General features: G+C 48.9%; 1 protein-coding gene and 1 pseudogene across 1 annotated transcript in view; one reads left to right on the top strand and one right to left on the bottom strand.

Moving 5' to 3' along the window:
• Positions 1-7,243, top strand: part of LOC134969902 (solute carrier family 25 member 45-like) — a 61,124-nt gene extending 53,881 nt beyond the window's left edge. Inside the window, 1 exon segment of the mRNA XM_063946078.1 lies at positions 6,884-7,243. Within this exon segment, the coding sequence (XP_063802148.1) occupies positions 6,884-7,152 (269 nt within the window). The 3' untranslated portion in view covers positions 7,153-7,243.
• LOC134969095 (sulfotransferase 1 family member D1-like) overlaps positions 1-24,940 on the bottom strand; it is a 286,533-nt pseudogene that overhangs the window by 236,971 nt on the left and 24,622 nt on the right.

Genomic DNA, 24,940 nt, shown 5'->3' with positions numbered 1-24,940 from the left:
CATAATACAAATAAATAGCATATAATAATTGCAGCAGGAGGTACAGATGGCCTTGCCAATCATAGTTTACAATATAACAAGTTTTGGCAATATGAGGTAGTTGATGTATAAGGTAACATAAATAAGAATTTACTTACCGATAATTCTATTTCTCGGAGTCCGTAGTGGATGCTGGGGTTCCTGAAAGGACCATGGGGAATAGCGGCTCCGCAGGAGACAGGGCACAAAAAAGTAAAGCTTTACTAGGTCAGGTGGTGTGCACTGGCTCCTCCCCCTATGACCCTCCTCCAGACTCCAGTTAGGTACTGTGCCCGGACGAGCATACACAATAAGGGAGGCATTTTGAATCCCGGGTAAGACTCATACCAGCCACACCAATCACACCGTACAACTTGTGATCTAAACCCAGTTAACAGTATGACAACAGAAAGGGCCTCTTAAAGATGGCTCCTTAACAATAACCCGAATTAGTTAACAATAACTATGTACAAGTATTGCAGATAATCCGCACTTGGGATGGGCGCCCAGCATCCACTACGGACTCCGAGAAATAGAATTATCGGTAAGTAAATTCTTATTTTCTCTATCGTCCTAAGTGGATGCTGGGGTTCCTGAAAGGACCATGGGGATTATACCAAAGCTCCCAAACGGGCGGGAGAGTGCGGATGACTCTGCAGCACCGAATGAGAGAACTCCAGGTCCTCCTTTGCCAGGGTATCAAATTTGTAAAATTTTACAAACGTGTTCTCCCCCGACCACGTAGCTGCTCGGCAGAGTTGTAATGCCGAGACCCCTCGGGCAGCCGCCCAAGATGAGCCCACCTTCCTTGTGGAGTGGGCTTTTACAGTTTTAGGCTGTGGCAGGCCTGCCACAGAATGTGCAAGTTGAATTGTGTTACAAATCCAACGAGCAATCGACTGCTTAGAAGCAGGTGCGCCCAACTTGTTGGGTGCATACAATATAAACAGCGAGTCAGATTTTCTGACTCCAGCCGTCCTTGCAATGTATATTTTTAAGGCTCTGACAACGTCCAACAACTTGGAGTCCTCCAAGTCGCTAGTGGCCGCAGGCACCACAATAGGTTGGTTCAGATGAAATGCTGATACCACTTTAGGGAGAAAATGCGGACGAGTCCGCAGTTCTGCCCTATCCGAATGGAAGATTAGATAAGGACTTTTATAAGATAAAGCCGCCAATTCAGATACTCTCCTGGCAGAGGCCAGGGCTAGTAACATAGTCACTTTCAATGTGAGATATTTCAAATCCACCTTTTTCAATGGTTCAAACCAATGGGATTTGAGGAAATCTAAAACTACATTTAGATCCCACGGTGCCACCGGAGGCACCACAGGAGGCTGTATATGCAGTACTCCCTTGACAAAAGTCTGGACCTCAGGGACAGAGGCCAATTCTTTTTGGAAGAATATTGACAGGGCCGAAATTTGAACCTTAATGGATCCCAATTTGAGACCCATAGATAATCCTGATTGCAGGAAATGTAGGAAACGACCCAGTTGGAATTCCTCCGTCGGAACCCTCCGATCCTCGCACCACGCTACATATTTTCGCCAAATGCGGTGATAATGTTTCACGGTGACTTCCTTCCGTGCCTTAATCAAGGTAGGAATGACTTCTTCTGGAATGCCTTTCCCTTTTAGGATCTGGCGTTCAACCGCCATGCCGTCAAACGCAGCCGCGGTAAGTCTTGAAAAAGACAGGGACCCTGCTGTAGCAGGTCCCTTCTCAGAGGTAGAGGCCACGGTTCGTCCGTGAGCATCTCTTGAAGTTCCGGATACCAAGTCCTTCTCGGCCAATCCGGAACCACTAGTATTGTTCTTACTCTTCTTTGCCGTATGATCTTCAATACCTTTGGTATGAGCGGCAGAGGAGGAAACACATACACTGACTGGTACACCCAAGGAGTTACCAGTGCGTCCACAGCTATTGCCTGTGGATCTCTTGACCTGGCGCAATATTTGTCCAGTTTCTTGTTGAGGCGAGACGCCATCATGTCTACAATTGGTCTTTCCCAACGGTCTATTAACATGTTGAAGACTTCTGGATGTAGACCCCACTCTCCCGGATGAAGATCGTGTCTGCTGAGGAAGTCTGCTTCCCAGTTGTCCACGCCCGGGATGAACACTGCTGACAGTGCTATCACGTGATTCTCCGCCCAGCGAAGAATCTTGGCAGCTTCTGCCATTGCACTCCTGCTTCTTGTGCCGCCCTGCCTGTTTACATGGGCGACCGCCGTGATGTTGTCCGACTGAATCAACACCGGCTTTCCTTGCAGGAGAAGTTCCGCCTGGCTTAGAGCATTGTAGATTGCTCTTAGTTCCAGAATGTTTATGTGAAGAGACTTTTCCAGACTCGTCCATACTCCCTGGAAGTTTCTTCCTTGTGTGACTGCTCCCCAGCCTCTCAGGCTGGCGTCCGTGGTCACCAGGATCCAATCCTGAATGCCGAATCTGCGGCCTTCTAATAGGTGAGCCTTCTGCAACCACCACAGAAGTGACACCCTTGTCTTTGGTGACAGGGTTATTCGCAGGTGCATCTGCAGATGCGACCCTGACCATTTGTCCAACAGATCCCTTTGGAATATTCTTGCATGGAATCTGCCGAATGGAATTGCTTCGTAAGAAGCCACCATTTTTCCCAGGACTCTTGTGCATTGATGTACTGACACTTTTCCTGGTTTTAGGAGGTTCCTGACCAGATCGGATAACTCCTTGGCTTTTTCCTCTGGAAGGAAAACCTTTTTCTGAACCGTGTCCAGAATCATTCCTAGGAACAGCAGACGAGTTGTCGGGATTAAATGGGATTTTGGAATATTCAGAATCCACCCGTGTTGTCTTAGCACCTCTTGAGATAGTGCTAAAGCTGTCTCCAGCTGTTCTCTGGACCTTGCCCTTATTAGGAGATCGTCCAAGTATGGGATAACTAATACGCCTTTTCTTCGAAGAAGAATCATCATCTCGGCCATTACCTTGGTAAAGACCCGAGGCGCCGTGGACAATCCGAACGGCAGCGTCTGAAACTGATAGTGACAGTTTTGAACAATGAACCTGAGGTACCCCTGGTGTGCGGGGTAAATCGGAACGTGTAGATACGCATCCTTGATGTCCAAGGATACCATAAAGTCCCCTTCTTCCAGGTTCGCTATCACTGCTCTGAGTGACTCCATCTTGAACTTGAACTTTTTTATGTAGAGGTTCAAGGACTTCAGATTTAGAATAGGCCTTACCGAGCCATCCGGCTTCGGTACCACAATAGAGTGGAATAATACCCCTTTCCTTGTTGTAATAGGGGTACTTTGACTATCACCTGCTGAGCGTACAGCTTGTGAATGGCTTCCAACACCCTCTCCCTTTCGGAAGAGACGGTTGGTAAGGCAGACTTCAGGAAACGATGAGGAGGATCCGTCTCTAATTCCAACCTGTACCCCTGAGATATTATCTGCAGGATCCAGGGGTCTACCTGCGAGTGAGCCCACTGCGCGCTGTAATTTTTGAGACGGCCCCCCACTGTCCCCGAGTCCGCTTGAGAGGCCCCAGCGTCATGCTGAGGTTTTTGCAGGAGCCGGGGAGGGCTTCTGTTCCTGGGAAGGAGCTGCCTGTTGGTGTCTCTTCCCTCTTCCTCTGCCTCGTGGCAGGTACGACAAGCCCTTTGCTCTCTTATTTTTGTAGGAGCGAAAAGGCTGCGGTTGAAAGGTCGGTGCCTTTCTCTGTTGGGGAGTGACTTGAGGTAAAAAAGTGGATTTCCCGGCAGTAGCCGTGGCCACCAAGTCTGATAGACCAACTCCAAATAACTCCTCCCCTTTATACGGCAAAACCTCCATGTGACGTTTTGAATCCGCATCGCCTGTCCACTGTCGTGTCCATAAGGCTCTTCTGGCTGAAATGGACATAGCACTCACCCGAGATGCCAGTGTGCAAATATCCCTCTGTGCATCACGCATATAGATAAATGCATCCTTTATTTGTTCTAACGACAGTAAAACATTGTCCCTATCTAGGGTATCAATATTTTCAATCAGGGATTCTGACCAAACTACTCCAGCACTGCACATCCAGGCAGTTGCTATAGCTGGTCGTAGTATAACACCTGCATGTGTGTATATATTCTTTTGAATAACTTCCATCTTTCTATCTGATGGATCCTTAAGTGCGGCCGTCTCAGGAGAGGGTAACGCCACTTGTTTGGATAAGCGTGTGAGCGCCTTGTCCACCTTAGGGGGTGTTTCCCAGCGCGCCCTAACCTCTGGCGGGAAAGGGTATAATGCCAATAACTTTTTTGAAATTATCAACTTTTTATCAGGAGCAACCCACGCTTCATCACACACGTCATTTAATTCTTCTGATTCAGGAAAAACTGTTTGTAGTTTTTTCACACCATACATAATACCCTGTTTTACGGTATCTGTAGTATCAGCTAAATGTAACGTCTCCTTCATTGCCAAAATCATATAACGTGTGGCCCTACTGGAAAATACGTTTGAATTTCTACCGTCGTCACTGGAATCAGTGCCCGTGTCTGGGTCTGTGTCGACCGACTGAGGCAAAGGGCGTTTTACAGCCCCTGACGGTGTTTGAGGCGCCTGGACAGGCATTAATTGATTGTCCGGCCGCCTCATGTCCTCAACTGACTGTTTAAGGGAAGATAAACCATCACGTAATTCCACAAATAAAGGCATCCATTCTGGTGTCGACCCCCTGGGGGGTGACATCTGCATATTTGGCAATTGCTCCGCCTCCACACCAATATCGTCCTCATACATGTCGACACCACGTACCGACACACACCGCAAACTCACAGGGAATGCTCTAATGAAGACAGGACCCACTAGCCCTTTTGGGGAGACAGAGGGAGATTCTGCCAGCACACACCACAAAGCGCTATATATACAAGGGATATCCTTATATTAAGTGCTCCCTTATAGCTGCTTTAATATATATATATATATATAGCCATTAATGTGCCCCCCCTCTCTGTTTTACCCTGTTTCTGTAGTGCAGTGCAGGGGAGAGACCTGGGAGCCGTTCTGACCAGCGGAGCTGTGACAGAAAATGGCGCCGTGTGCTGAGGAGATAGGCCCCGCCCCTTTTTCGGCGGGTTCTTCTCCCGCTATTTTTCCAGTCAGGCAGGGGTTAAATATCTCCATATAGCCCCTATGGGCTATATGTGAGGTATTTTTAGCCTTGTATAAGGTTTATATTTGCCTCTCAGAGCGCCCCCCCCCAGCGCTCTGCACCCTCAGTGACTGCCCAGTGAAGTGTGCTGAGAGGAAAATGGCGCACAGCTGCAGTGCTGTGCGCTACCTTATGAAGACTGAGGAGTCTTCAGCCGCCGGTTTCCGGACCTCTTCACGCTTCAGCATCTGCAAGGGGGTCGGCGGCGCGGCTCCGGGACCGGACTCCACGGCTGGGCCTGTGTTCGATCCCTCTGGAGCTAATGGTGTCCAGTAGCCAAGCAGCAAATCCACTCTGCATGCAGGTGAGTTTACTACTTTCCCCCTAAGTCCCACGTTGCAGTGATCCTGTTGCCAGCAGGACTCACTGTAAAGAAAAAAAACCTAAACTAAACTTTCTCTAAGCAGCTCTTTAGGAGAGCCACCTAGATTGCACCCTTCTCGTTCGGGCACAAAATCTAACTGGAGTCTGGAGGAGGGTCATAGGGGGAGGAGCCAGTGCACACCACCTGACCTAGTAAAGCTTTACTTTTTTGTGCCCTGTCTCCTGCGGAGCCGCTATTCCCCATGGTCCTTTCAGGAACCCCAGCATCCACTTAGGACGATAGAGAAATATAAATTGTAGTTCAAGGAGGCCTTCACTACCCATAACTTCTCACCTCCTCTAGTCTCTTCTTCCTGACACACGCTAACACTTCATTAATCTATTCATCCCCTCTTGTACCTTCCCTTCTTCCTTCAAACATGCCCTTGTCTTTCCAAACCTTACTTGTTCTAGCTGCTCTTTAATAAGCCATGTTTCACACCTCTCCTACGCTTCCAAGCTTCTTGTGAGGGTTATCTACATCTGTCTCACCCCTTCATATTTTCCCAGTTTCTTCTCTATCAATTCTAACACAGTTCCTTATATTTGTACTTCACTAAAACTTTGCTTACTAAGGTCACCAACATCCTCACTGCTAAATCTAAATGTCACTACTCTATTCTCATCCTCCTTGAACTTATGACGGCCTTGACCCCTTAAACCACTTCCTTGACCTCCACAGCAGCATAATAGTATACGTATAATTTGTCTAACTGCTCTTTCTGTCTCTACATCTGCCTCCCTATTCCCCCCATCTCAAAACTTGAGAAATCGTAATCCGGCACATTAGCTTTGGGTATGCGCGCCCATGATTAGTGAATATTTCTGCGAATGCATTGTGCTTCAACGCAATCACATTTAGATTGACAAGAAGCCAGCGTCTATGGGAGGAAACATGGCGTTTTCTGGGTGTGTTTGTAAAAACGCAGGTGTGGCAAGGCGTTTTTTTGGGTGGGTCTCTGATGTCAGCGATGACCACTTCCAGCCTCTTGCGTATGCTGAATTGTGGATGACCTTGCCTGGCGCAGATGGAAAAACTCTTTGATTTACGGTACTTGCGTATGGTTATGTGATCACATCGGGCATTGCGATGTATTAGCAATTTCTGCAATGGGCATTTTTTCTTTATTTCTGGATGGCAACTATTTGATTGCAGCAACTGCTTTTTAGAAAGATTAGCGATCCAACCTGAATATTCATTTTACCTTCCATGGTATATGTACTATTAGACATTAACACAGAGACTTTTGGTTGCAACATATAGTAGACAAGGTTATAACTAATCTGTATACAAAATATTTGATGCCTTTTTGTTTTCTTCATGCTTCTAGATACATGGACTATGCTCTTTGCTGGTGGCTGTGCAGGAACTTTGGGATGGGCACTTGCAAACCCAGTGGATGTTGTGAAGTCTCGATTGCAGATGGATGGGATGGATGGTGTCCAGTATCGGGGAATATTTGACTGTTTTTACAAGAGCATTAAACAAGAAGGGGTCAGGGTACTCTTGAAAGGACTCACAGCCAATAGTCTCCGTGCCTTTCCTGTTAATGCAGTGACTTTCCTCAGCTACGAAAAGCTTCTTCAAGTCTTACGATGAATGGAAATTAACCTGTTTCCAAGGACAGCAAAATCATGTCTGTAGCGTAAAGTACACATATTCTAGATGTTTAGTAATAAACAAGCACAAAATGGTACCCTAGCCCATACATGCCACAGCTGTCTTTAGTAGGGTTAGTGGATAAAGGGCCTAATTCAGGTTGGATCGCAAAACGCAATCCAACCGCAAAAATTGCTAAAAGAATGCGGGAATATGCGCAGAGCCCATCCTACGTGTGAGCCTGCTTTTTCTGCGGGGGGCCGCAGAAAGTACAAATGCCTCTGCCTGTCAATCAGGCAGAGGCATTCGCGGGGCGGGGGCGGCAACGCTCCGTTTCCTAGGGAGAGATGGAGCGTTGCTGGGGTGGAGGTGGGCAAATGAGGGCGGTGTCATGGAAATGAGGGGTGTAGTGTGGGCGTGTTTGCGGCGGCTGTGTGACATTGCACGCAGCAACCGCGATCAGTACCATGGCGGCGGGCCTCCTGTGGGCAGGAGGCAACCTTAATTTCTATGATGAAGCAGAAAAAGCGATGCGATTGCAATTTCTGCTTCATCAAGGGGGGGAGTCGGCTGTCAGCATGCTGGGCGGTCTTGCCCTGCGATGGGCGGCCCCCCAGAATGCGATCAGAAGGATTGGCAATTCTGCTAATTATCAGAATTTTCAATCCTTACTGAATTAAGTATCAGGGTGGCAGAAAACCAAGGGATTTGGTGCCATCAAAGGGAGTATTGAAAAGAAGGTTAAGTAAGAGAGAGATGTAAAAGCACATGAGGGAAGAGTACCCTGCTTGTGAGAGCTTACATTCTAAAGGGGAGGGGCACACAGACAGGGGTGACACAGATGGGGAAGAAAGTGAGCGTGGGCCACAGAAGGCTTAGGATGAGAGACAGCTGGGTTGGGTGAAGAAGTGTGTCTGGAGAGCCCGTTTGAAGGGTTGAGAAGTTGTGAGACTGAGGGGGAGAGGTAGAGAATTCCAGAAAAAGGGAGCAGCACGTATAATGATAATAATAATAATAATAATAATAATAATAATAATAATAATAATTATTATTATTATTATTATTATTGACATGGGGTACAAGAAAAAATAGGATAACTGAAAGGGTACGGGCACTTAAAAAGGTTAGAAACACTGGCGTAACTATAGAGGGTGCAGGGGATGCAGCTGCTATGGTGCCCAGTCGCTTGGAGGGCCCCAAGGCAGAGCTTGCAATCCCACTGCACTGTTTTTTTTGTACTTTTTAGTTTTACTAGCATGCCGCCACCGCCTGGCTATTTACTTATTGGTTGGAGGGAGGTATGGGAGGGTGTTACAGGCTGGGACTGTCACTGCAACAGAGCTGCCCTCTCCCTCGTGAGATGATAACGTCATCATCTCGTGAGTCCGGAAATATAGCTGCGTCGCAAGGGCGGATAATTGATGCCGGACAGTCACGGATCAGTAGCATATCAGGGATCTAGCCACACTACCCTCGGATCAGAGAGTGAGCAGTGGAGACTGGAGTCCCGCTGTGAGTTGTCCCCCCCTCCTCTGGTGTAATGTACTAGCATATGGCCGCAAAACTATAAGGCAGAACCTGGCGTAGCGCCAGGTATGCTGCTTTTGCAGAACTAGAAATCAGCAATAGTTCACAGCAGCTGTAGCCTGCTGTAGTATGCATTGTACCTATCCTGGACCTGTCACATCTATCCTTTTTTTCACATGGGGGACAATTTGTGCGTATTTTTTACCTCTCGATGCCAAGAGGGGAAGCTTTCAAGATTTTGATAAGGGGCCCACAAAATTCTAGTTACGCCCAATGCTTAAAGTGGTCCTGGAGAAAATGGTGGAAGTCAACTCCCCCCTGCATGTGAAACAAAGGGATTGCGCGCGCCGCAAAAAAGGTGCGTGACCTTGAAAAGAAAGGGGCGTGGTCACCCAATAGTATCCCCAATTCAAATTACGCCGCACAGTAGCACAATCTTATTCTCATTAAATCACATAGTAGTGTCCCTTATTCATGTTATGACACACATTACTGTCCCTTATACACAAAGCCCACAGTAGTAGCATCCCAAATACACATAATGCCTACAGCAGTAGTGCTCCTTATGCAATACCCATAGTAGTGGTAGTGCCCACAGTTGTAGTGACACTTATGTAGAGTCCATAGTATTGGTGCCCCTTATCCCTTTTTTAAGGGAAATATATGAATCTGCAAGATATAATGGCAAACTGCTTAAATCAAACTGGTAACATTCCTCAGGTGCTGCGGGAGGGGGCTGTTCTAGACAAGAAAAAACAAAAGTGTTTTTCCCACGCACCCCAAGAACTGTTAGTAACAAGACCTGTACACTATATGGTAATAGAAAATTTAGAGATCTTGGTTACTTATATTTTGCAAACATATGATAAGCCTCCAGGCCACTTCAAGGCGTCTCTATTACTGGAGGGCCCTAACACTAAGTATAAGTCCGGGGTGTGGACCCCACAAAGCTGGCTCAGGCCCAACCACCCCAGGACAGCACACCATGGGGTGGCTGGGTCTTTAGGGGGGTACACACAGAGAGATCCGTGCTTAAAATCTAAGCAATCTGACTAGATTGCTTAGAATTTAAGCACAGATCTGTCGTGTGTATGTCCCCCAGCAATAGCGATGCCGCCGGTGCTATGTTGAGCCTGCATGCAGGCTCATTCCAGCAGGTCACTCACTTCAGCGCTGTGTGAAATGAGCGGCTCCCCCCCTCCCCCTCGCTCAGCGAACATTGCGCTGTGCTGAGCGGGGGGAGAGATGTGTGCAGAGGCGTAACCAGGGTTTTTGGAGCCCAGGGCAAGATGAAGAATGGCGCCCCCCGCAAAAACAAACAAACCGTAAAACGAACTATGTGTGTGCGCCGAAGGTGCCCCCCCCCAAAAAAAAAGGGCGTGACCATCCTCTAGAAGGGGCGTGGTCACATTCAAGAAGGGGCATGGCCACTGAAAATGGGGCGTGCCAACATGACACACCACCTGATTCACGTCACACTGGCATAATTATTTTCAATTCCACATGTACCTTTCCTACAGTATACTGTATGATGGTTTCTCACACTGTGGAACCTCTGAAGAAATGTATCCTCTAAGGCAGACGGCGTCTTCAGTTGGTTTTCTCTATTCATGGGAGGAGATCATATCAACCAGAAGATGCCTGTTTGTGTAGGAATATTAACAAGGTCAGCATCATACAACAGTGGTTCAACCAGACTCACAGTCTGCCCCGTGTCACATCCTACCCCCTGCATCTCTCAGCCACACTATCTCCCCCTGCATCTCTCAGCACACCATCCCCTTACTCCACCATCATCTTTCAGCACACCATCACCTCCCCCTGCAACGTCTCTCAGCACACCATCATCTCCCCCTCGTGTTGTCTCTCAGCACACCATCACCCCCCCTGCAACATCTCTCAGCACACCATCACCTCCCCCTGCATCTTCTCTCAGCACACCACCACCTACCCCGTGTTATCTCTCAGCACACCATCACCTACCCCCTACATCGTCACTCAGCACATCATCACCTACCCCCTACATCATCTCTCAGCACACCATCACCTCCCCCTGCAAAGTCTCTCAGCACACCATCACATTCTATGTCTCTGTGCCTCCCCTCCCCTTCATTTTTTCTCTGTGTGTCTCTCCCCTTGATTTGTGTCCCTCAGTGTGTCTCCCCCCCTTCATTCTGTGTCTCTCAGTGTGTTCACCCCCCCTCTTTCTATGTCTCTTAGTGTTTCTCTGTCTCCCCTTCTATGTCTCTCAGTGTGTGTGTCCCCTTCTATGGGCACGATTCAATTCAATGACAGTTGAATAGTGCCGGGAATTAGCTCCCGGGGAGCTGTTCAATACAGCGCAGTGGTAAGTCGGAGAATGCCCATTTCTCACGGACTAAACAGGGTGTTTTGTCGGGAGAACTGACATTTTCCAACTTAAGTGCCCAGTACAATGCTGTTTCTGTCGCGCTAAGGGCAAAAATCAGCATCACGCTGGCACTTTTGTCAGATTTCTGCGGGTGCGAGAAAAAAATCCTGTTGCCGGGTGTCACAGGGTGCTGTACTGAATAGCACCGGGAGCTAATTCCCGGTGCTATTCAACTGTTATCGAATTGAATCATGCTCAATGTCTCTAGCTCTCAACCATTCTATGTCTCTCAGTGTGTATGTGTCCCCTTTCTTTGTCTCTGTTTCTCCCCCCTTCTATGTCTCTCAGTGTGTCTCTCCCTCTTTCTATGTCTCTGTGTCTCTCTCCCCCCTTCTATGTCTCTCAGTGTCTCTCCCTCCCCCCTTTCTATGTCTCAGTTTGTCTCTCTTCCCCTTCTATGTCTCTCTCTGCCCCTTCTATGTCTCTCAGTGCCTCTCTCTCTCCCCCCTTCTATGTCCCTCAGTGTCTCTCGCTCCCCTTCTATGTCTCTTAGTGTCTCTCTCCCTCATTCTATGTTTCTGTGTCTCTCCCCCACTCTATGTCTCTCAGTGTCTCTCTCCCCCCTTCTATGTCTCTTCAGTGTATCCCCCCCCCCCCCTTCTATGTATCTCGGTGTGTCTCTCTCCCCCTTCTATGTCTCTCAGTGTATCTCTCTCCCCCCCTTCTATGTCTTTCAGTGTCTCTCTCCCCCCCTTCTGTGTCTCAGTGTGGGTGGGATGTACTAAACTCTCCCACCGCGGAATCTCCCCTCTCTGCAATTCCGTTACCTGCTGCGCAGTAACTGCTTTCCTCCCTCTGGCTGGCGCTGCTCTTCGCTCCACGTAGGTCTCTCATCTCCCCTTCTGCATCTGAATCCCCATCGCTGCGGCCATTCTGCTCTCTGTGTTGACTCAGCCGCCCTCCCCCTTTCCTATTCTCTGTCATTCCAGTGTGTGCATGACTAGGAAAGGGGGAAGGCGGCTGAGTCAACGCGGAGAGCAGAGTGGCCACGGCGATGGGATTCAGATGCGGAAGGGGAGATGAGAGACCTACGGGGAGCGAAGGGCAGCGCCAGCCAGAGGGAGGAGAGCAATTACCTGCAGCAGATAATGGAATTGCAGAGAGGGGAGATTCTGTGGCGGGAGAGCTTAGTACATCCCGCCCTGTGTCTCCCCCCCCTTCTATGTCTCTCAGTGTCCCTCCTCTCCCCCATGCCTCTCAATGTGTTTCTTCTAGCACTCCCCTCTTCTAATAATATAACAGGGTCACCTCTCCCCCCCCCCCCCCCCCCCTTACCTCAAGGGACCCGGGAGCCAGCAGGGTGAGGCGGCTGGGAGCCGGGATCGGTGGACCTGGAGCCGGCGAGGTGGCTGGGAGTCAGGATCTGAGGGGGCCTGGTACCGCGATCTGAGCACCAGGAGCTGGCGGGGTGAGGAGGCTGGGAGCCAGGAGCTGGCGGAAGGCAGCGGGCTGATCAAACACACTGCGGTCACGCTCCCTGCAGCAAGAGGAAAGAAGCCGGGTGGAGTGCGGCAGAGGAGACTGTCGGACCTTCGGCAGGCAGCGGCAGTGGTGCACAGTGGGGCGAGCAGGCCATGCAGGTGCCAGTGGTGCCCCCCTCTGTTGGGCTTGCCATGGCACCAAGGGCACGTGCCCTGCTCGCCCCGTGCTAGTTGCACCTCTGGATGTATGCTGAGCAGTCTGTGACAGATCACTCAGCACACATCTCTCCACTGTGTACCCCCTTTAGCCAACTTTGTGGAGACAGATCTTGATAGATCCCTGCTCTTTTAAAAAGACAGGTTGTCCACCCACACCTGATTGTCATCCTATAGATTGAAAATACCTGACTCTAATTGCACCTTCAAAATATCTGCTAAACCTAAAGGTTCACATACTTACAGTATGTCACTCACAGATATGTGATAATCAGATCACCCCCCCTTTATCTACTTTTAGTACTTGTGTTAAAATCTGAGGTAGTTTTTGGTTAAAGTTCAGCAGAAATATAGAAAATTCTGAAGGGTTCACAAACTGTCAAGCACCACTATCTATCTATCTATCTATCTATCTATCTATCTATAGTTAAGCCCTGGCCCTCTTGAGAGTTTAGAAAAAAGGTGGCTTGTAGGCTATAATGGCTGACAAAATAAGAACTAATAGGGTTGCTTGGTAATCTAGGCCTCAGTCCTGGATCTGCTGTATCCTGGACCGATGCACTATTGCTGCAGTACAGACAATGGCCCTCATTCCGAGTTGATCGGTCGGTATTTTTCATCGCATCGCAATGAAAATCCGCTTAGTACGCATGCGCAATATTCGCACTGCGACTGCGCCAAGTAATTTAACAATGAAGATAGTATTTTTACTCACGGCTTTTTCATCGCTCCGGCGATCGTAATGTGATTGACAGGAAATGGGTGTTACTGGGCGGAAACACGGCGTTTTATGGGCGTGTGGATGAAAACGCTACCGTTTCCGGAAAAAACGCAGGAGTGGCTGGAGAAACGGAGGAGTGGCTGGGCGAACGCTGGGTGTGTTTGTGACGTCAAACCAGGAACGACAAGCACTGAACTGATCGCACAGGCAGAGTAAGGTTGAAGTTACTCAGAAACTGCAAAGTAGTTTGTAATCGCAATATTGCGAATACATCGGTCGCAATTTTAAGAAGCTAAGATACACTCCCAGTAGGCGTAGGCTTAGCGTGTGTAACTCTGCTAAATTCGCCTTGCGACCGATCAACTCGGAATGAGGGCCAATATCATTAATATCTCCTGTGCAAAGCACAGTCCTGGTGTGGTATGCTGTAATCATACCCTGGTGTGCAGGGGCATTTTAACAGAGGAGGGGGCCCTCTCTTCTGCACGGTGCAGTAGTCTCTGGCATTGTGATGGAATCTATTGTGAATGCACAGGTCTCTGAAAACATTGCGGTGCCATGTTCTGGAGACTAATTTTACTACTGCACACGCGCGACGGCCATTTTGGCTGCAATTTTTGCCATGACTGCAGACTTGTACTCCGGAAAGGTAAGTATTAAAATATGGATGCAGTGTGTGTGCAGTGTGGGCTCCCCCTGGACTCAGGGGCCCGTGTGCACCACACACATTGCACCCATTATAGAAAAACCAATGCTGGTATGGGAATATAAATTCATCAAGCTCCACAAACTGATTTCATAGCTTGATTACAGTAACTGACACCATTTTCACTGAGTCACGCTACTTCCAATGGGGAGTTGGTCAAGACCTCACTATGCACTAAGTGTAAACTTTCACAGCTAGTATTAGTGGCACAAATGGCAATGTTACTGCTTTGTGGCATAGCTGGATTTTGGTGCAGCTGTCCACCCACTGCAGCAACGTGACTATTATTGAGTGACAGACTGTGTTCCCCGTGGATAGAGGCGTGGTACTGTAGGTCTGCTGCTCGGGAATGGAAAGGGGAATCTTCTACCCCTTTGGTGGAGTGTTATGTAATAGCGGGGGAATCCCAGCACATGACTAACAGTATTGTGATAATGACAGTCTTTTGGTGAATTCAATAAGCAGTTTATTAAGATAAAATATTAACACTTAAAAACAATAGATTGGTATTTTAATAAAAGCTGACTGATTTATACATGAGCAGAAATAATAAGATTTTACTCACCGGTAAATCTATTTCTCGTAGTCCGTAGTGGATGCTGGGAAATCCGTAAGGACCATGGGGGATAGACGGGCTCCGCAGGAGACTGGGCACTCTAAAAGAAAGATTAGGTACTATCTGGTGTGCACTGGCTCCTCCCACTATGACCCTCCTCCAGACCTCAGTTAGGATACTGTGCCCGGAAGAGCTGACACAATAAGGAAGGATTTTGAATCCCGGGTAAGACTCATACCAGCCACACCAATCACACCGTATAACTCGTGATACTACACCCAGTTAACAGTATGAAATATAACTGAGCCTCTCAACAGATGGCTCAACAATAACCCTTAGTTAGGCAATAACTACATACAAGTATTGCAGACAATCCGCACTTGGGATGGGCACCCAGCATCCACTACGGACTACGAGAAATAGATTTACCGGTGAGTAAAATCTTATTTTCTCTGACGTCCTAGTGGATGCTGGGAAATCCGTAAGGACCATGGGGATTATACCAAAGCTCCCAAACGGGCGGGAGAGTGCAGATGACTCTGCAGCACCGAATGAGAGAACTCAAGGTCCTCCTCAGCCAGGGTATCAATTTTGTAGAATTTAGCAAAAGTGTTTGCCCCTGACCAAGTTGCAGCTCGGCAAAATTTTAAGGCCGAGACCCCTCTGGCAGCCGCCCAAGATGAGCCCGCTTTCCTCGTGGAATGGGCTTTTACTGATTTAGGATGCGGCAATCCAGCCGCAGAATGCTCCAGCTGAATTGTGCTACAAATTCAGCGAGCAATAGTCTGCTTAGAAGCAGGAGCACCTATTTTGTTGGGTGCCTACAGGATAAAAAGCGAGTCAGTTTTCCTGACTCCAGCCGTCCTGGAAATATAAATTTTTAAGGCACTGACTACGTCCAGTAACTTGGAATCTTCCAAGTCCCTAGTAGCCGCAGGTACTACAATAGGTTGGTTCAAGTGAAAAGCTGATACCACCTTAGGGAGAAACTGGGGACGAGTCCTCAATTCTGCCCTATCCATATGGAAAATCAGATAAGGGCTTTTACATGACAAAGCCGCCAATTCTGACACACGCCTGGCCGAAGCCAAGGCCAATAACATGACCACTTTCCACGTGAGATATTTCAAATCCACAGTTTTAAGTGGCTCAAACCAATGTGATTTTAAGAAACTCAACACCACGTTGAGATCCCAAGGTGCCACAGGAGGCACAAAAAGGGGGCTGAATATGTAGCACTCCCTTTACAAATGTCTGAACTCCAGGCAGTGAAGCTAGTTCTTTCTGGAAGAAAATCGACAGAGCCGAAATCTGGACCTTAATGGAACCCAATTTTAGGCCCATAGTCACCCCTGACTGTAGGAAGTGCAGAAAAACGACCCAGCTGAAATTCCTCTGTTGGGGCCTTCCTGGCCTCACACCACGCAACATATTTTCGCCAAATACGGTGATAATGGTTTGCGGTTACTTCTTTCCTGGCTTTTATCAGCGTAGGAATGACTTCTTCCGGAATGCCCTTTTTCTTTAGGATCCGGAATTCAACCGCCATGCCGTCAAACGCAGCCACGGTAAGTCTTGGAACAGACAGGGCCCCTGCTGTAGCAGATCCTGTCTGAGCGGTAGAGGCCATGGGTCCTCTGATATCATTTCTTGAAGTTCTGGGTACCAAGCTCTTCTTGGCCCATCCGGAACCACGAGTATCGTTCTTACTCCTCGTTTTCTTATTATTCTCAGTACCTTTGGTATGAGAGGCAGAGGAGGGAATACATAAACCGACTGGTACACCCACGGTTTCACTAGAGCGTCCACAGCTATTGCCTGAGGGTCCCTTGACCTGGCGCAATATCTAGTTTTTTGTTTAGGCGGGACGCCATCATGTCCACCTGTGGCCTTTCCCAACGGTTTACCAACAGTTGGAAGACTTCTGGATGAAGTCCCCACTCTCCCGGGTGTAGGTCGTGTCTGCTGAGGAAGTCTGCTTCCCAGTTGTCCACTCCCGGAATGAACACTGCTGACAGTGCTAAGACGTGATTTTCCGCCCATCGGAGAATCCTTGTGGCTTCTGCCATCGCCATCTTGCTTCTTGTGCCGCCCTGTCGGTTTACATGGGCGACTGCCGTGATGTTGTCTGATTGGATCAGTACCGGCTGGTTTTGAAGCAGAGGCCTTGCCAGACTTAGGGCATTGTAAATGGCCCTCAGTTCCAAAATATTTATGTGTAGGGACGACTCCTGACTTGACCAAAGTCCTTGGAAATTTCTTCCCTGTGTGACTGCCCCCCAGCCTCGAAGGCTGGCATCCGTGGTTACCAGGACCCAGTCCTGTATGCCGAATCTGCGGCCCTCTTGAAGATGAGCACTCTGCAGCCACCACAGTAGAGATACCCTGGTCCTTGGAGACAGGGTTATCAGCCGATGCATCTGAAGATGCGATCCCGACCACTTGTCCAAGAGGTCCCACTGAAAGGTTCTTGCATGGAACCTGCCGAATGGAATTTTGCTTCGTAAGAAGCTACCATTTTTCCCAGGACTCGTGTGCAGTGATGCACCGATACCTGTTTTGGTTTCAGGAGGTCTCTGACTAGAGATGACAGCTCCTTGGCTTTCTCCTGCGGGAGAAACACTTTTTTCTGTTCTGTGTCCAGAACCATCCCCAGGAACAGTAGGCGTGTGGTAGGAACCAGCTGTGACTTTAAAATGTATAGAATCCATCCGTGCTGTTGTAGTACTTCCCGAGATAGTGCTACTCCGACCAACAACTGCTCCTTGGACCTCGCCTTTATAAGGAGATCGTCCAAGTACGGGATAATTAAAACTCCCTTTTTTCGAAGGAGTATCATCATTTCTGCCATTACCTTGGTAAAGACCCTCGGTGCCGTGGACAGTCCAAACGGCAGTGTTTGGAATTGGTAATGGCAATCCTGTACGACAAATCTGAGGTACTCCTGGTGAGGATGGTAAATGGGGACATGTAGGTAAGCATCCTTGATGTCCAGGGATACCATGTAATCCCCCTCCTCCAGGCTTGCAATAACCGCCCTGATCGATTCCATCTTGAACTTGAATTTTTTTATGTATGTGTTCAAGGATTTCAAATTTAAAATGGGTCTCACCGAACCGTCCGGTTTCGGGACCACAAACAGTGTGGAATAGTAACCCCGTCCTTGTTGAAGTAGGGGCACCTTGACTATCACCTGCTGGGAATACAGCTTGTGAATTGCCTCTAGCACAGCCTCCCTGCCTGAGGGAGTTGTCGGCAAGGCAGATTTGAGGAAACGGCGGGGGGGAGACGCCTCGAATTCCAGCTTGTACCCCTGAGATACTACTTGAAGGATCCAGGGATCCACCTGTGAGCGAGCCCACTGATCGCTGAAATTTTTGAGGCGGCCCCCCACCGTACCTGGCTACGCCTGTGGAGCCCCCGCGTCATGCGGTGGACTCAGAGGAAGCGGGGGAAGAATTTTGATTCTGGGAACTGGCTGACTGGTGCAGCTTTTTCCCTCTTCCCTCGTCTCTGTGCAGAAAGGAAGCGCCTTTGACCCGCTTGCTTTTCTGAAGCCGAAAGGACTGTACCTGATAATACAGTGCTTTCTTAGGCTGTGAGGAAACCTGAGGTAAAAAAATTTCTTCTCAGCTGTTGCTGTGGATACGAGGTCCCAGAGACCATCCCCAAACAATTCCTCACCCTTATAAGGCTCTATGTGCCTTTTAAAGTCAGCATCACCTGTCCAGTGTCGGGTCTCTAATACCCTCCTGACAGAATGGACATTGCATTAATTCTGGATGCCAGCCGGCAAAATATCCCTCTGTGCATCCCTCATATATAAGACGACGTCTTATGTTCGCAAAATAGTATCCCTGTTTGACAGGGTTACAGACCACGCTGCAGCAGCACTATATGCAGGTCTCAGTCTAGTACCTGAGTGTGTAAATACAGACTTCAGGATAGCCTCCTGCTTTTTATCAGCAGGTACCTTCAAAGTGTCCGTATCCTAAGACGGCAGTGCCACCTTTTTTGACAAACGTGTGAGCGCCTTATCCACCCTAGGGGATATCTCCCAGCGTAACTTATCCCCTGGCGGGAAAGGGTACGCCATCAGTAACTTTTTAGAAATTACCAGTTTCTTATCGGGGGAACCCACGCTTTTTCACACTTCATTCACTCATTTGATGGGGGAACAAAACACTGCCTGCTTTTTCTCCCCAAACATAAAACCCTTTTTTAGTGGTACTTGGGTTAATGTCAGAAATGTATAATACATTTTTTATTGCCGGGATCATGTAACGGATGTTCCTAGTGAATTGTGTATATGTCTCAACCTCGTCGACACTGGAGTCAGACTCCGTGTCGACATCTGTGTCTGCCATCTGAGGGAGCGGGCGTTTTTGAGCCCCTGATGGCCTTTGAGACGCCTGGGCAGGCGCGGGCTGAGAAGCCGGCTGTCCCACAGCTGTTACGTCATCCAGCCTTTTATGTAAGGAGTTGACACTGTCGGTTTATACCTTCCACCTATCCATCCACTCTGGTGTCGGCCCCACAGGGGGCGACATCACATTTATCGGCATCTGCTCTGCCATCACATAAGCCTCCTCATCAAACGTGTCGACACAGCCGTACCGACACACCGCACACACACACAGGGAATGCTCTGACTGAGGACAGGACCCCACACAGCCCTTTGGGGAGACAGATAGAGAGTATGCCAGCACACACCAGAGCTCTATATAATTTTGGGATTAACACTATATTGAGTGAATTTTTCCCAATAGCTGCTTGTATATACAATATTGCGCCTAAATTTTGTGCCCCCCCTCTCTTTTTAACCCTTTGAGCCTGAAAACTACAGGGGAGAGCCTGGGGAGCTGTCTTCCAGCTGCACTGTGAAGAGAAAATGGCGCCAGTGTGCTGAGGGAGAAGCCCCGCCCCTTTTTCAACTGACTTTCTCCCGCTTTTTCTGGAATACTGGCAGGGGTAATTTTACATCTATATAGCCTCTAGGACTATATAAGATGTAGATTTGCCAGCCAAGGTGTCATATATTGCCCTCAGGGCGCCCCCCCCCAGCGCCCTGCACCCTCAGTGACCGGAGTGTGAAGTGTGCATGAGGAGCAATGGCGCACAGCTGCAGTGCTGTGCGCTACCTTGGTAAAGACCGAAGTCTTCTGCCGCCGATTTTCCGGACCTCTTCTTGCTTCTGGCTCTGTAAGGGGGACGGCGGCGCGGCTCCGGGAACGAACACCAAGGCCAGTTCCATGCGGTCGATCCCTCTGGAGCTAATGGTGTCCAGTAGCCTAAGAAGCCCAAGCTAGCTGCAAGCAGGTAGGTTCGCTTCTTCTCCCCTTAGTCCCTCGATGCAGTGAGCCTGTTGCCAGCAGGTCTCACTGTAAAATAAAAAACCTAAAATAAACTTTCTTTCTAGGAGCTCAGGAGAGCCCCTAGTGTGCATCCAGCTCAGCCGGGCACAGAAATCTAACTGAGGTCTGGAGGAGGGTCATAGTGGGTGGAGCCAGTGCACACCAGATAGTACCTAATCTTTCTTTTAGAGTGCCCAGTCTCCTGCGGAGCCCGTCTATCCCCCATGGTCCTTACGGATTTCTCAGCATCCACTAGGACGTCAGAGAAAATATCTAATTCATATGACTAATACTGGTATACAGAGGGGAAGGGGGTGCTGGGACTTGTATGCGCATGGCATCCATTCATATTCAACAGCACTGCTGATTGTCTGCATAGTATGGCAGACAGCAGCGCAGATAGCATTCTTTGTGACCCCCAACCTCCTGGCCTCCCACGGGACACTGCAGTTGGGAGGTAAGAGCTCTACCCATGTTGTAAATGGGATCTGGGTACCTGTTTACACTGTACCCTCACCCGGGTCCTTCCTGGGTCCAACCATGGTCGCTACCAGGGTTGGATACCCGGTTTACTGGACCCATTTTTTTGGGGACCCTTTTCCATTGAGCAAAAACCCGGGTCAATGCACATCCACTTGCAAAAACCTGGGTTTTTAAAGGTGGTGGAAAAATGGGGTGTCACATACCTCTATACCGTTATCCAATATTAGTTTTTGGTTTTTTTTGGGGGGGATACAGGATGATTTCCCCGTTTTCACCTATATTTATCACAGGTGAAAAAAGCAAGAATTAACTGGCAAATGCCGGAATGAGCATTTCCAAATTGAATTAAAACAGGAGTGTGCATACCAGTGACGTAGGTGAGGTAAATGGCTGGGGAGGCAATGGCGAGTGTCTGAGCCAGATTTACTTTTGATTCTAGTTTCCCTTTTGCCGTAAGGACCCGGATGTGACGTGTAGTTCGGGCGGAACTGTTTTCATGCACTTAAAGCATTTTTTGGTCCCAAATCCACGTTTTTTCTAGGTTCTATCATGTTATTTGGCCTCCATTGTACCCTTGCGTTTTCCTTTGCTTGCCATGCTTCGAGCCTGGTGGTTTGCTTTGCTCGCCATAGGTTACTATTCCCAATAGATGATGATGCTGCCCCAGTGCCTGATGGGAAAGGTCCTTTCAGTGAAGGTAATTTAGGCGCTAGCCCACTTTTACACACATACATAAACCCAAGTTTCATGTGGGCACTATAAAACCGTGCAACTTTATACACTGCTCGAAATTTGGTGAGTTATGATCAGTGATGTGCGGACAAGGTAGGTAGGTGAGGCAGTGACTCACCTGTCATAAAACAGTATATGCCAGAGGTGTGACTATAAAAATGATTAGAATAATACAAAGAATATATTTATAATATCTTCTTTGCATTTTTCTTATCATTTGTATAGTCAAAACTCTGGAGTATGCTGGAGTATGACAGGAGAGAGGCTCAGTCACACCCACCTTACCTGACCGTACATCACTGGCGCATACAAGCATTAAGTGAAATTATTGAACGATAGGTCCATTACGTTAACGTTGAAAACGTAACACTTTAATTGAATTCCCCCTTAAATATTTGCATTTTTCTCCTGAAAATTGGTGCTTTCTGGGAATAAAACACAATTTTTTTATGATAAATGGACCCCTAAGGGACTCATTTATCAAGCAATATTTGTGGCTATTCCCCAAAAATACACGTTTTCGGGGGGTTAGCAGCAAATATTAAGTATCCCTGCAATGTATATAGGAGAGACCGCAACAGACATCTCCAATACCTGCTGCGTTCCCTCCATTCCCGCCAGCAGCCGCATCCTCCATAAGTTTCTATGGGGGATGAGATGCTGCCAGTTTTACCAATATCCGTAATGCAAAGCATTCCCGATATTGGGGGTCATTCCGACCCGTTCGCACGCTGCAGTTTGTTGCAGCGGTGTGAACGGGTCGGAATTGCACATGCGCGGCAGCCGCATTGCGCACGCGGGTTGTTGTTCGCCGGGCAGCGACGGCTGTCGCCGGGCAGCGACGCCGCCAGCGGAAAAAGTGATTGCAGCGGCGATCACAAGAAGACTGACAGGCGGGAGGCGTTCCGGGGCGTCAACCGACCGTTTTCAAGGCGTGGTGAGGTGAACGCAGGCGTGTCCAGCCGTTTGGAGAGCAGATGTCTGACGCCAATTCCGGGACCTTCGTCGCTGGATCCGTCGCACAGGGTAAGTAAGTCTGATCCTGGTCTTCTTTTGCTCAAAACTTTTTTTCCATAGCAGGGCTGCCCAAGCGTTCGCAGCCTTCCTGTTCAAAAAATCCCTCCCCATAGGCGGCGTCTAGTTGATAGCACGGGCTGCAAAAAGTAGCTTTGTGCGATCAACTCGGAATGAGGGCCCTTGGCCCTTTGCGGTGGCCTGTTGTAGCCTATAGGCTACAGATCGGGGATGTAGTCCCAGGTCCACCGGAAATGGCTGCTCTGCATGGCAGTCACAGTGACCGTGCATGCGCAGCGGCCCCGACACCGCACTCAGCACATCGCAAGGACGGGCTCCCTGCCTGTGGTGGGTGATACAACATTCACCCTTATACCCCTTTTCCACTAGCTCAAAAAACACGGGTTTTTGCACGGGGGAGCGCATTTACCTTGGTTTTTTGCGAGTGCAAACGGCTCCCTCTGAAAAAATCCGGGTTACGTGATCCAGGAATCCTACCCGGGTTGCTACCTGGGTAGGACACGGGTATGACCCGGGTAAGGTGTAGTGTAAACGGGTTACCCGTGTCAGCCGACACGGGACCCGTTTACAGCATGTGAAGATCCCATACCTCCCTGACCGCAGGCGGTCAGGAGGTTGGGGGGGGACAGCGCATGCTGTCAGCGCTGCTGTCTCTCCTGCTATGCAGACAGTAGCGCTGGCCGGGAAAGCGTGTGCCGGAGGCTGGGGACAGTCCAGTAGCTTCCAGAGTGCTGGGCAGCATGGAATTGGGGGCGTGGCCTAACGGGACCGAGGCCATGCCCCGGGGGTCCCGATCTGCCAGTTTTCCTGGCGCTTGGAGATGACGTCATCTCCAAGAGCCGGGCAGAAGACACTGTACCCGGGTGCAGTGTAAACGGCGCCCTCACGGGATATTTCCGAGTCGGCGCCGTAGTGGAAAAGGGGTCCGTCTCGGGTCTGACCTGGCTTGGAACCATGTTCCAAATCCCGGGGTCAGACCCGAGACTTCTAGCGGAAAAGGGGTATAAGTGATCGCATCTGGAAGCTAATATCGCGCCCACAATGCGATCACTGATAAATGGGCCCCTAAGTCTGGTGTCTACAGCCACAAATCGTGGTCAGTAGATAAAATAAGAATTTACTTACCGATAATTCTATTTCTCGGAGTCCGTAGTGGATGCTGGGGTTCCTGAAAGGACCATGGGGGATAGCGGCTCCGCAGGAGACAGGGCACAAAAAGTAAAGCTTTAGGATCAGGTGGTGTGCACTGGCTCCTCCCCCTATGACCCTCCTCCAAGCCTCAGTTAGGATACTGTGCCCGGACGAGCGTACACAATAAGGAAGGATTTTGAATCCCGGGTAAGACTCATACCAGCCACACCAATCACACTGTACAACCTGTGATCTGAACCCAGTTAACAGTATGATAACAGCGGAGCCTCTGAAAAGATGGCTCACAACAATAATAACCCGATTTTTGTAACTATGTACAAGTATTGCAGATAATCCGCACTAGGGATGGGCGCCCAGCATCCACTACGGACTCCGAGAAATAGAATTATCGGTAAGTAAATTCTTATTTTCTCTATCGTCCTAGTGGATGCTGGGGTTCCTGAAAGGACCATGGGGATAATACCAAAGCTCCCAAACGGGCGGGAGAGTGCGGATGACTCTGCAGCACCGAATGAGAGAACTCCAGGTCCTCCTTAGCCAGGGTATCAAATTTGTAGGATTTTACCAACGTGTTTGCCCCTGATTAAATAGCCGCTCGGCAAAGTTGTAAAGCCGAGACCCCTCGGGCAGCCGCCCAAGATAAGCCCACCTTCCTTGTGGAATGGGCATTTACATATTTTGGCTGTGGCAGGCCTGCCACAGAATGTGCAAGCTGAATTGTATTACACATCCAACTAGCAATAGTCTGCTTAGAAGCAAGAGCACCCAGTTTGTTGGGTGCATACAGGATAACAGCAAGTCAGTTTTCCTGACTCCAGCCGTCCTGGAACCTATATTTACAGGGCCCTGACAACATCTAGCAACCTGGAGTCCTCCAAGTCCCTAGTAGGCGCAAGGCACCAAAATAAGCTGGTTCAGGTGAAACACTGACACCACCTTAGGGAGAGAACTGGGGACGAGTCCGCAGCTCTGCCCTGTCCAAATGGACAACCAGATATGGGCTTTTTTGAGAAAAAAACCACCAATTTGACACTCGCCTGGTCCAGGCCAGGGCCAAGAGCATGGTCACTTTTCATGTGAGATGCTTCAAATCCACAGATTTGACTGGTTTTAAACCAATGTGATTTGAGGAATCCGAGAACTACATTGAGATCCCACAGTGCCACTGGAGGCACAAAAGGGGGTTGTATATGCAATACTCCCTTGACAAACTTCTGGACTTCAGGAACTGAAGCCACTTCTTTCTGGAAGAAAATCGACAGGGCCGAAATTTGAACCTTAATGGACCCCAATTTGAGGCCCATAGACACTCCTGTTTGCAGGAAATGCAGGAATCGACCGAGTTGAAATTTCTTCGTGGGGCCTTTCTGGCCTCACACCACGCAACATATTTTTGCCACATGTGGTGATAATGTTGTGCGGTCACCTCCTTTCTGGCTTTGACCAGGGTAGGAATGACCTCTTCCGGAATGCCT

Source organism: Pseudophryne corroboree, chromosome 11 (assembly GCF_028390025.1).
Source record: "Pseudophryne corroboree isolate aPseCor3 chromosome 11, aPseCor3.hap2, whole genome shotgun sequence".
Taxonomy (NCBI): domain Eukaryota; kingdom Metazoa; phylum Chordata; class Amphibia; order Anura; family Myobatrachidae; genus Pseudophryne; species Pseudophryne corroboree.
The sequence above is the reverse complement of the archived record's forward strand: the minus strand, read 5'-3'. Positions and strand labels throughout refer to the sequence as shown.